At 43.9% G+C, this 12,987-nt stretch overlaps 1 protein-coding gene across 3 annotated transcripts in view; it reads right to left on the bottom strand.

Annotated features, from left to right (window-relative positions):
• SLC22A18 (solute carrier family 22 member 18) overlaps window positions 1–12,987 on the bottom strand; it is a 100,224-nt gene that overhangs the window by 82,894 nt on the left and 4,343 nt on the right. For all 3 annotated transcript variants that reach the window (XM_019552193.1, XM_019552192.1, XM_019552191.1), the window contains exons 3-5: window positions 10,562–10,659; window positions 7,288–7,433; window positions 5,990–6,122 (exon numbers count right to left, since the gene is read on the bottom strand). In XM_019552193.1, the coding sequence (XP_019407738.1) occupies window positions 5,990–6,122; window positions 7,288–7,433; window positions 10,562–10,659 (377 nt within the window). The remainder of the gene's footprint in view (window positions 1–5,989; window positions 6,123–7,287; window positions 7,434–10,561; window positions 10,660–12,987) is intronic.

Here is a 12,987-nt window from a genome sequence, read left to right as displayed (position 1 = left end):
CTGCTGTTATAAAGTCAAACTAACATTCCCAATGTCATGGCATCTCCTACTATGAGAAGTCATGGCATTAGGAGTGGTAGTTTCCTGCTAGCATGTTCCCACACAGAAGCTGGGGAGCAGCCAGAGGTCAAGAATGAACTGTAAGCCAAAGCTGCTGTCTTCAGGACAGAGGTGAAACCACCACCTTGAGTACTAAAATTCAAAGCTAAGCCATTTTAAAAGAATTGGTGCCAGGACTTCCCCAAGATTACCTTTCACCTCTGTTAGGATTAAGTGTGGAAAATGCAAGGGCCAAATATTTTTCAGAGGCTATGAGTGATATTCCAAGCCCAATATGAGTAGCCCTTGTCTAATTATCAGACCCCTTGCAAGCATCTCAAATTGGGCACCCAAGTTCTCTTTTTAAAATCATCCCATTACTGGCCAAATGAGTTTGGAAGTCTACCTAAGGGGGCATGTTAGAGCAAAGAACAGGAACAGGTTTTAGGACTCCCCTCTTAGATGCAGAAAGAGATGAAAGGGAATCAAAACAGAACACTCCTAGAACCGCCCCCTCTCTGTGACAAGCCACATTGACAAAAGCATTGTTCCTTTAGTCTTCCCAAAGCAGCAGCACCATCTAGCGTGCATCACCATCAACATGTCTTCTGACATAAAAGTCACAGCTTCATGTTGCGATATATTTTATTAGACCAACTAAATAGTTAGGAAAAAATCCTTTGCAAGCTTTCGGGCACAAACACACTTTGCCAGGCCTGGAAGCTTGCAAAGGACTTTTTCCCAACTATTTAGTGGTCTAATAAAAGATATCACATCTACCAAAGGAACCTTGCCTGCCTATGTCCTTAGACCAGGTGTGGGCAATTATTTTGGGTGGAGGGCCGCTTACTGAGTTTTGGCAAGCCATAGAGGGCTGCATGACAGGCAGCCAGGGGCAGATAAATATTAATTTTCTAAATTTTTTAGGGGCCCTGCAGGCCAGATAGAATGGCTTGGCAGGCCGCATCTGGCCCATGGGCTGCATTTTGCCCACCGCTGCTTTAGACCAGCACAGCTACAACCAACAACCCTACAGCTTCGTGTTGCATCTCCTCTGCTCTGTAGTACGTGGGTTAGCAGCTGGTATGGAATTATGGAAGCATTCAAACCAGTGGCTGATATTGATATTGACATGTTAATGAAAAGCACTGCACATTTTAAAACTTGGACAAACAGACAAAATGCAGCATAGTATATAAGAGCCTTCCCATCTTCTACAGTGACAGGAGTCACAGTTCAACAATATTCAACAGTGTCTGCAATGTCAGGAAAATGCTGGGGTGACAGAAACGCAAAGCAAAGAACCTAATAGTCTATAAATCCCAATCCATGCTGAATTTGGCAACCTGCTAAAACATAGGCACAGGACCCAGAGCCACTGTGGCTAAGCTGAGACTCTGTGGCAATCTTTCACAATTAATGTTTATGAAGTAAGGAAATTACAACATTTAGTGAAAACATCCATATAAAACTCTTTAAAACTATGACATATGTACTGACACCTCATCACACAGAACTAGACACATACTATACAAGGATTTCCCAGTTTTCATTTAAGTTAACCATATTACTGCTGACCAATAGCTTATGCTAAATAACATCTTTAAATATCAAGTGCTAAATGATAAGCACAGACTACCATGAATCAAATTAAATCCTGTCACGGTGAAAGCCTGTGGCTTCATGCAGATATTCAATTTCTCCTGGGGGAGTCACTGCCCTCGCAGAAGAAACAATGAGTGTATAAATGTTCAGGCTGTTTCTCCCAGAGTAAAAATGGCTGCTCCAGGAGAAAAATAACCTGTGAATGACCAGGGTTAGATCACTTCCAGGAGAGTTTCTCTTGGGAGGGCAAATGTGTGAACATGCTGTGGCTTCTCTCAGAAGAGAACACAGATCTCTAGCATCTCCTCTCCCACCTCCCCCTGGTCTCCCCAAGGAGACAGTGTGTTGCTTGCTGGACTCTGCTGCTCCAGCAGGGAGTAAAACATGCCTCCTTCACAATCTCCACACTGTGCGGCAGGCTGAGCAGGGGCAGTATAGGTCAGCCAGTCAGGGTTGCCCTATGCCTTCCTGTCATCTGTTGCCAGGCAGACTAAGGGAACTTGGAGAGCATGCATTGTGTGCACAGAGCCCCTCCTGGCTGCACAGTATCAGCACTGCAAGCTCTCCACTCTTCACAGCCGTAGTATTCAAATGTCTGTATACATGACTCTGGGTAAATTTCTCTACCAGGGCAACAAACCCGGGAGAATTCTCCTACTTTATTTGAATGTGTGTACGCAACCTAAATCTATCCCAACCATGCAGTTGGTCCAATAAGAGATATCACCTACAAACATTCTTGCCTCTCACATATTTCCTGGGCTATCATGGCTTCACCATCATCCCAACACTGTTGCCCTGGTAATATTCTGAAGAACTGCATGAACTTCATGAAGATGCCTTTTAAATTGAATAGTTTAATATTTAATTAAATGATGCTATGATACATCACTATGAAACAACAAATCTGCATCAACATAGACAAGGAAACCACATCAAGAATGGCTGTGGGTGAACAGTGACATCTACTGGACACAAAAGATTATTAAATAATTTTGATTTCTATCACTGAGTGTTCTTAAATAGCATTAGATTTTACATTGTGGTAGTGCTGGAGGGATGTCATAGCTCTGACGGTCCAGGAAATGTGCAAGAGGCAAGGATTTTTGTAGGTGATATCTATTATTGGACCAGTCCCATAACTGGGAGAGCATGAGGAAGGATACTTTGTGTCTAAAAGTTTGTTTAAATCCCTCCCAGCTATGAAACTAGTTCAATAAAAGTTGCCACCCACAAAAATCCTTGCCTTTCACATTAATTTTTACTACGTACAGTGTTTAAAAAATATTAGCAAGCAGCAGAATCATGGAAACTTGTGCCATTGTGCCTCCTGAGAGAAGTAAAAATTCTCTCTCCTTTTCAAAGCATTACCAAATTGCAGCAATGTGTTTTCTGGACAAGATCAGGAAATTGGCTCTTAGCTATGGTTACAGGTATATGGCAAGATTGTACCAATACAAGAATCCAAGCAAAAGGAGGCCTAGCAATCAACCTCCCATAACAAAGCATGCTGGTAAGAGTTATGCAGGGCCTGTAAACTGCCAGTTTTTTTTTTCTTTGGGAATTGTGGAAGGCTATGCTACGGGGAAATGCATAATAGATGGAGAAGGGAAATACAGATAAAGATTCAGAAGTATTTTTCTATTTAAAAGACTGATTTATATGACATCTCTTACAATAGTATGAGAATCCCTTAAAACCACTGATACATCTATAGTACCAACACTCCTAGAAGAGATGGAAAGGGTATTATCGTCATTTTATAAATAGTGAAACTGAGGCAGAGAGACCTGTTGTCTGACCAAGAGTCATACGGGAAATCTGTGACTATAGGCAGCGCATAGAGGCAGCACGGGGTGGGGGGCACATGCCCTCCCTGAGACTGGCCGTCACCAAAGCCGCCACCAGCTTCTGCGAGCAGTCACCACTTGCCCCCTGACATCTCCCCCTCAAAACTGCCACCAGCGTTTGCAGGGGGTTGTTGTTTGCCACCCCCTCCCTCCCTGTTGACACCGCCACCAGCATCTGCGGGCAGTCCCCGCTCACTGCCACCACTGCCAGCACCTGTGGGAGGTCCCCGCTAGCCACCATGGTGCTTCGCCAGTCTCGGGAGACACCAGTTGTTCATGTCTGTGACAGAAGTAGGAAATCAATATAAGCTCCTAGGCTCGGGCCCTAATCACTGGACATCTCTTCTTCTCTATCTCTAGACAAACTTGGGAAAAAGCTATGACACTGAACACTTGGGAGACCTGATCTATATCAATTTTATTGTCTAATAAAGTACTAACCCCCATGTATTTTGAAAAAGTGTTTTCACTCCTATCTTCCTTCATCTCCCCATGGTTATGGTAGACAGACCATCCTGATTTAACACTGTGGCTGGTGACATGAATCTCCCACAATGTGAAAAGCTTTGCACTGCTTCTTATTTATTGTTTGTACTGCCACAGCTCCTCGCCAGAGTTCAGGACATCCCGATGTTAGATGCTGTATAGCATAATCCGTTTTAAGGCATGTATAAAGATGCTGTTACTATAGAACTCAGATGGCAATCCTTGTAAAGAAGCTGACTTGCCTGAATATGACAAAAGACCAAAAATCAAAGAGATGACACTTGCATGCTGAAGTCTGATCAAGAAAACATGAACTGCTATAACTACTCAGCAAATCTTGATCTCCAAGAGACAATGGGGACTCAGAACGCTGGAGACTGACAAAACTTTTCTCTGATAGTCACTTTTCCACCACTTGACATCATTAGCTACCTACCAATACTTTAGTTTCCCTGTCCATTTCTTTGAGATTTTATTAAAATCCAGCATATGTCAGTTTAAAACGTTCTCCTATTTTTTACTGCCTAAATAGCCTCTTTGGGCTTATCAGCACAATGAAGTGATGTGCTGTAAACCTATCTTCAGCAGGAAGTTTGGCACCATCATACAATTTGCAAGTTTTAAAGAGCTGAGGTCATTCCCAACTCATCTAAAATTTTGGGGTCAAAATACCAAGGAAAGGTAAAAAGGACAGAATAAATGCCCTTTCACTCACATTTAGCTAACAATCACAGAAATAAAGGCATTTCTTCCAGGAAGGTCACGACCATGTGTTTGCTTGAACCAGGGTATAAAATTCCTCTCTGACATACTGCACATGTTATGCTGATTTTATTGCATGCTGGGAACTGAACTGAGACCAAACTCAATAAAATCAGGATTTTCATTTCTCTTGCAGCACGTGCAGAGGCTCAAGCAAAGAGGAAAACAGCCCCTTATGTTTCCCCAAAGCTCTAGAAAGCATCCAGGGAATGACTATACTTGGCAAGTTAGTGCTTGGCTCATTCATCCTGGTTTTGGTGGGGTCAGACAGCCTCATTTGTCCATCTCCACCCCCACCCATCTGCCCCATCAACTTTTCCCTCTTGTCCCATTCTACACTGAACATTCCTTAAACCCCAATGTCCTGTGAGCTACACACTGCTTGATTTCAAGCTGGATCCATGTTTCAAAGTAGCAGCAGTAGTGTGCCTAATAGGGCATGACCAAGGCAGCAGCCCCAAGTGCTGCCTTTGTGAGGGCAAGCACAAAAGCACTGCCAGCTCACTGCTCTGCCACAACTGACATAGCAGGAGCCAACACTGCCCCAGGTGTTGGCAGCTGCCCCGGGTGCAGACCTGCCCTGATACACCTCTGAGCAGCAGTTAATACCAGTGCCGAGCTGTTCCACAGCACCTTCCATTTCCAGTTGTGAAGGGAATTGGGACATCATCTGGACTAGAGCCTAGACTTGGATCCTTGGAGCTTTTAATTTAGCTTTATAATTATGGCTGCTTTTAAACCACTTTAGACACAGATATGAGCTCAGCCTGAAGAAACAGGGATTTTATATTACACTTATTTAAGGGTGAAAATACTTACATGTCATAGCCCAAATGACCAGGGGCCAAATTCTTGAAGGATCCCTGTGTGTCTGCAGCATGGCACAAGTAGACTTAAAGAAGCTGAGCAATTCCTCAGCCCATGACCAAGTGTAAATTCCAAGTTAGGGTCAACTGGAAGCAGACAGCATTCCAGTGAGACCAAGGACAAATTTGCAATGCAATTAATTCTGTCACTCCCTGGCCAGTGAATTGGAGTGCAAATTTGTGGCAGGTTGAATTCATGCAATGGGCTGATTTAGTCACAGGATCAGTCACCATCAGCCAAAAATGGCAAAGCATGCTCTGAAGAGCAAGGAAGGAGTTAAAACACTGACATTTTCAAATGCTGGAGAGAGCAAAAACCACATCCTTCAGCCAACTGTTTTCACCACAGGATAGAAGTCAGTGCACAGCTTGATCACTCACCCAAATTTTGTGGCAAGAGTTCCACCCAGTGAGGATCCAATGATCATTCCTACCCCAAAACAAAGTCCAAGCTTCCCTAATGCGTCTGCACGCTGAGGAGGAGGAGTCAGATCTGTAATGACCATCTGGGCACCTACAGAAGGTATCAAAGGAAACAGTTGATGAGAAACATTCCACTGAAAAAACATAGCTTCTGATCAGGGAACACACTCTTTGAGAAGGTCTTTCACTAATGCAAGGGACAGAGCACTGGCAGGAAGCACTTCCTGCGATACACATCAACTGAAACCCTGAGCCAGATCCTCATGTGAGGGCCACAGGATGGGAGCCAAACCCAAGAACCTCTTGATCAGAGAGCCCAAGTTTTTACTGCTTAAGCTAAAGGACCAAGTGACAAGTCTATTAGCCAGGAGAGGCACAAGAACCTTTTACAAATCAGCTACTCGCAGAATTTACCACCCAATGTTTTAGACCAGTATAATGTAACTCATGTTAGAAAGTAAGTCTTTGTTCATGTCCCCCTCCCCACACTGCTGGTGATGCACGTGCACATGTGCTCCAGCTGGGGGTTTGGTGTGTTGGTTGTTTTTAGAAAAAAGTCAAGTAACAGCTGGAGCCAGAGTGAAATGGAGGATAGCGATGGCACTCTACTCATGTGCAGTATGTGTCCAACTGCTTATTTATGATGAAAAGCAACAAGTTGAGTAGCACATGTTGCAAAATAAGTTACCCTGGGGAAGCTCCTGATTGAGTGAATGCAGCTGAGAAGCCTGAAATAGCTGCACTTCACTCAAAGCCCCTCCTGCCCCAGTTTATTTTATTGATTATGGTTATTCATTTGAATGAATTAAAAGACACAGTTCATAACCCCATAAAAAATCAGGGCTTGGAAAGACACATTTAACTACAGCAAGTATCACTAAGTGCAGCCTGGGAACTTCTGACTTCTCTTTCCAGCCCATATGGAGAGAGAAAAAGAATAGACTTGTCCAAGTACTCTCTTCTCCTTGACAAGAAGGCTAAGTTGAAGCACAGCAGCTCAGGGATCATGAAGGAGTGGGTTGGAGGGGCTACATTTTTTAAAGGATGAGTCAGGTAGGTAGGCAGCAGAATAGCTTGTAAGCTTCTCCTTTAGAGAGGGCCTAGGTGGGGAAAAAAAGAGAAGAGGAAAGGGGAGGGTCATGTCTATGTATCAGCCTGCAGAGGAAGGGGATATGTTGAAGGGGGAGGGAGGGTAAAACTTATTTCCTAGGAGGAAAATGAAAACAAGTAGCTTTAGGAACACAGGTTAGTATTACCTGGAAGACCATGCATGAATATGGCTGGAATTCTGGACAGAAAGAGAACTGGGATGCTGGTGGAGACAGACAGCAGCAGGAATAAGACAAATCCAGCGAAGGATGAAAGCATTAATGCAGCCCGAGCACCAAACCGGTCAGCAAACCTGGGATGGAAAATTATGCAGCAAATTCAGAAGTGGAACTATTTAGCAGTTATGAAATGAATATGCCCAGCCTGGCAACACTGTACAGTTATTCCAGCCAACTCTACACATGGACATATACTCCTCTCTTTCTTCCCTTCCCTGAGGAATGCTGCTCAAATTTTCAGAAGTGCTCAGCACCCAAAACTGGAGTCACATTTTCAAAAGGAGCTCACCATGATGGGTGCTGAGGCTTTCCAAAACCACTTCTATGATTGTGTATGCTGAGCATTTGAAAAACATTGCCTTGTGAGAAGCCTGATGCACTGTCTAGCCTAGGATTTACTAGCATGCTATTAGAACATGTTACCCAATGCAATCCTACTATACTAGGCCTTTGGCCCAGGTTGCCTGTATAACATAAGAAATCTGAGCAATATTATGATGTCATAAAATTGTGGCATTTTTGGAGCAGTCTCAGGTAGACCCTGGCTTTTCAGACCTGTGTGACTGTGACTTGCCACTAGAGGGCTGGAGAGCAGGGGAGTGGACAGGAGCTAGGACTCTATGCTGGGGGGGGCGGGGAAGGAAATAAAGAGAAAGAAGTGATAAAAAGATTTGTTTTAAAGGACTAAAATCTTGCATGCATCTCAGTGAATTCGGATTGGGTTAGAGGGGGGAGTGGGGTTAGGGGCATCAGAGGTCATGCTGGCTGGGAGTCTTGCCTCCATGTCCGTGGATGGATATATAGGAGCAGCCCTGGCCAGGGTGGGGAAAGCATGTTTTCCCCAGCTCCAGGGTGCTGCAGCTGTTAAGCAGCTCTCCATGCAGCTGGGTCAGTTTCAGCCCAAATCTGCTTCTCTGGGGCTCTGTGCTTGGGCTGAAACTGACACAGTCACTCTAAGCTGAGACCATTCAAACAATACCCTGGAACACCTTCTGAGTGGCTTATCTTTAAAATGTTTAGAGCGTACTTATGGTGGTTTCTTCTTTTTCACATGGTGTCAAATATCAACTTCCAGGTCTATGAGCCACTGTCTGGTATTCTCTCTCAATGTGCAGATTCCATCTGCCCCATCTGGACATTTGGAAAGATTGCAGCTTTCAATTAACTGCTGTGCTGTTTGTTGGACACCACATTCACACAGGGGGCTGTCCAAGATGTTTGTCTTATGAAGTGTTGTTCTGAGGCATCCATATCCAGATCTCAGCCTGTTCAGCTTGACCCACACTTCACTGTCAAGGTTGTGCCCCATGAGGTTTGGTGTTGGTATAAAACACTGTTGGAATAGACCTGACTTTCCCAGCAGTTGGCACACCCTGTTGCTGCCCATAGGTTTGTTTCAGCATCCTCAATCTCTTCCAGGAGCCTGGGGGCTTTGTGTACAAATGGTTTATGACTTTTAAGCCTTCATCTATTTAGGCCTTCAGTTAACAGTTGATGGCATAGGTGATTTTCATCATCTCTTGTTTCTATTGCCAGTTATGATGTTAGGGTCTGTCTTCCTATATCACTGTCTAATGGCCGAGAATACAGGGAGTACATCTATGAGTGTGTAAGCTGTGCAACCTGTTATAAGTCTCAGAGCACTGTTACTACCGCTTTTTAGTGTGACAACTTCTGGACCCAACAGGAGCATGATATTCTGTTGGGACATATTATGTCAGACTGTCACAAGTACAGTGGTTCTGAGCACTTTAAAGTTGGCACCCCATGTTGTGCTGGCTAAGATAGCTACCTGTGTAGAGACTTTATTGTTGACCTTTTGAATGTGATCTTTCTAAATAAGGGAATGGTTTAAATGTGACTCCTAGGTGGGTTGAAGTGTGCTCATGGGGAAGGATGTGGTTGTCTACTTTGATATTCAACATGCTCTTGGCTTGATGACTGTCCAGGTAGAACACTAGAATTCAGAAGCAGAGAATGAGAGCGAGACTGCCAGGGACAGTTAGGGACAGTACTATCTTATGTTGGGATAATTGACTGAGATTAAACACACTTGTAAACGCTGACCATGGGTGTAAATTGTGCTAGGTCTGCCCAGCCAGCTGGAGGCCAGAGTCCTGCCTACTGCCTTTTAGCTTTTAGCACCTGTGTGCCCCAGCCAGCCCCTCTGCCACCCAATGCCACCACCCAGATCCTGGGGCTGACTCCCCATGCCTCCTGCCAGGCTGGGCCTATTTTGCCCTGGCTCAAATTGCTTCTGCCCCAGGTGCACGTGAAGATGCTGTGCCCAGGAGTAATTTACTTTGGCTCAAACTGCTCCAGAATTTATTGTTTCACATCAATTGCAGGTGTAGGTGCCCCCAGTATGTAGGATGCTGCACTATAGCACTATACAAGAAAAGGTTAAGAGAGCTAGGTACATCTAGTTGGGAGAAAAGAAGATGAAGTGGAGTGGAGAGGGAGAATATGATAAAAAAATTTCAGATTTTGGACTGCCATAAAGAAGAGGGAGAAGGACTATTTTCCCCTGCCTCAGGAGCCTGGACACAAAGTAGTGGTTGAAACTGAGATGCTCTAAGCTGCTAATATTGCTTGATATGTGGGTTTGGGTGAGGCTTGTTTCCTGTGGTGTTGCTGGGCTTGCTCCAGAAGTGGTATAGACAGACCTTCAACAAAGAGGTACTAAACTGTATCTTGCTGACATCAGCATAAGTCAGGAGCAACTCTGCTGATGTCAGCTGCACTGAGATCATGCAAAGCCAGTGTGAATAAGGTCAGAGTCAGGCACGGAAATCCTACGATTCCCATGAGGAGTATCAAATAGCTCTACTTAGATAATACTAAAAAAATGCCATATTACTCTCTTCTTCTGGGTTTCCCCACCCTGCTGACATATATCAAGTTACTCACATTTGTAAATGTTTGCAGGATTAAGGCATTAAATTGCAAGCTCTGTGGGGAAGAGATGCTCTAGCCTTTTTGTCCTTAGTAAGCCTGCTGCCTGAGTTTAAATAATAATCAAAATTAGAGATAAATGATCTGGCTAACTATCACAATATTTTTTTAATTATAGACTTATTTTCTATAGCCCAGATGGCTCCTCAAAAACATATTTCCCCAAGAACTTGAACTAGAAATAAAAGTATATTTATTAAAAAAAAATCTGATCATGCATGCAAATGAAGGGGTCATGAGGGGTTACCTTCCAAAAACAGGACCTCCCAGAAGTTGGAGCACACCAAAGATTGTCTGAAGGTAGCCAAAGTCAACTGAATCCAGACCCAGACTCTTTGCCAAATACTAGAAAATGGGGGAGACAGCAAAGTGAAACAAAGTATGTTATGTTTCTGAACAACAAGGTTAATACTAGTTTGCACAGGACTGTAGTAATAAGTGATCTCTTGATTCAGTACACAATAAAGCAAGTGATTGTCCATAGGTGCAGTGTGTAAAGGCCATGAATAGAGAGGTTCAATTATAAAGATCATAGACCTCCAGCCCAGCTCATCAGCTGATACGTCAGAGTGACTTCCATTTACACCCACTCCAAATTTGCTTCTTTTTTATATTTGCATTCTGAAACCCCTGGTGGGCAAACCACAAGACAAGGGAACGCTGAACAACTCGGCTATTGCTAACTGGGGATGATTTAACTTTTAAATAGCCCATCTGCACCTCAAGTACGTCAGTCTGAGCAGTACCCAAGTGGATCTTGTGGTCAAGTCATCCAGCTACTCTGTTTAATCAAAGCAAGTTGGGTTAAAAGGCAAAACACAACACAAACAAAAACAACTTCTCTCCTTCCAACCCAGTTACACCCCCAACATTATCTTTCTGGCAGTCAGTGACACAACCTGAAATACCCTGGAAGACCCTGTGCCTCAGGGATGGATGCTTCAGAGTCAGGCTTTTGTTTTGTAGCATTTTATGTAAACTTCATGTGACATTTGGAACATCTAAGATTATCCCAACAATGTGTTCTGCTCATAACCATTGTGTACCTGGACACATCACATGCACACACGCCTGAATACTTTAATATATATATAATGTTCAATGTGTGTGTGTGTGCATTTGCATTATGTACACATACACAAACACTTCATAAACAAACTTTAGCATAACATAAACCTTCCTTGATGTAGCACAGACTATATTGTACACCTTCACACCCAATAACTTATCTGGTATACAGTACGTGATGCTTCTGAGGTATTTTGTATAGCAGTGCAAAGTGGCTTCCTCCCATAAAACATGCCTGAAGTAAAGCTAGTGCCGATAAAGGTACCAGATTGACAGTACTAGGGATTCTGTACATAAGTATACAATGGACATGAGCAGGACACACTGTTGGGATGTTCTTGGGGGATCCAAAGGTCACGTGAAGTTTACATAAAATGTTCCAAGGAAAAAAAAATCAGTGCATCTCTTCCCCTGGCTTTTCAGGGTATTTCAGGTTCTACTGAATTTCAGATTCTGACTGTCAAAAAGATAATGTTGGGGACATGACCTGGTTGGAAGGAGAGAGGCTGTTTTTGTTTGTACACACACACTCTGAATATTTTAATTTTTTTTTATATATATATATATATGTATGTATGTATGTATGTATGTATGTATATACACACTACTGTGTGTGTCCACATGAATTACATACACACACACACACACACACACACACACAGTTTATAAACAAACCTCAGCAAGTGGCTTCCTTGTAGCCCAGACTACTGGCTTTCCTAAAATGTGTACTCCTATACTCTGTTGGTCAAGAACTTTGGGTATTTAAAGGGCACGCCTGACCTGTTATGTTACAAAGACCACCTAGGAATACTGAGAGAGATTCAAACTTCTGTCTCCCACAGGGGTTTTGGTGGGTTTACTTTGTACATAAGCAGTATTGCTTCTATGCCAATAGGCTCTTTTAATGCCTACTCTTAAGGTCCAGGACAATGATATTAACTTTGGTATATCCTAGCCCACCTCTAAGAGACCAGGTAATGCTGCTGGATTGGCCTATTGCCAGAACGAGTAGGGCATCTCTGGGGACAAGGAAATGGGAGGGAGCTCCCACAGTAAGACAGGGGAGGTGGAGATGGGGTAGAGGTTGGGGGAAAGGGAGTAGACGGGCAGGGTTGCTGGAGCATTACAGTTCCCTGCTCCTTCTCCTACAAGGCTTGTAAAGGGAAAATGGAACAAAAGGGGACACATTTTTTATTTGAAATCATAGTTTCATAGTTAGTAGGGTCGGAAGGGACATGAGCAGATCATCAAGTCTGACCCCCTGCCACGGCAGGAAAGAATACTGGGGTCAAACGACCCTAGCAAGGTGTTTTAAAGACCTCCAAGGTAGGAGCCAGCACCACTTCTCTTGGAAGCTGGTTCCAGATCCTAGCTGCCCTGCCCATGAAGTAGCACCTCCTGATGTCTAATCTGAATTTACCCTCTACCAGCTTGTGACCATTATTCCTGGTCACTCCTGGCAGTGCTCAGGGCAACAGGGACTCCCCCAATGCCTGCTGGTCCCCTCAGACTAGTTTGTAACAGGCCACAAGATCCCCCCTCAGCCTTCTCTTCTGGAGGCTGAACAGGTTCAGGTCCTGTAGCCTCTCCTCGTAGGGCCTGCCC

The sequence above is a fragment of the Crocodylus porosus genome, unplaced genomic scaffold (genome assembly GCF_001723895.1).
Source record: "Crocodylus porosus isolate Cpor-Errol unplaced genomic scaffold, CroPor_comp1, whole genome shotgun sequence".
NCBI lineage: Eukaryota > Metazoa > Chordata > Crocodylia > Crocodylidae > Crocodylus > Crocodylus porosus.
The sequence above is the reverse complement of the archived record's forward strand: the minus strand, read 5'-3'. Positions and strand labels throughout refer to the sequence as shown.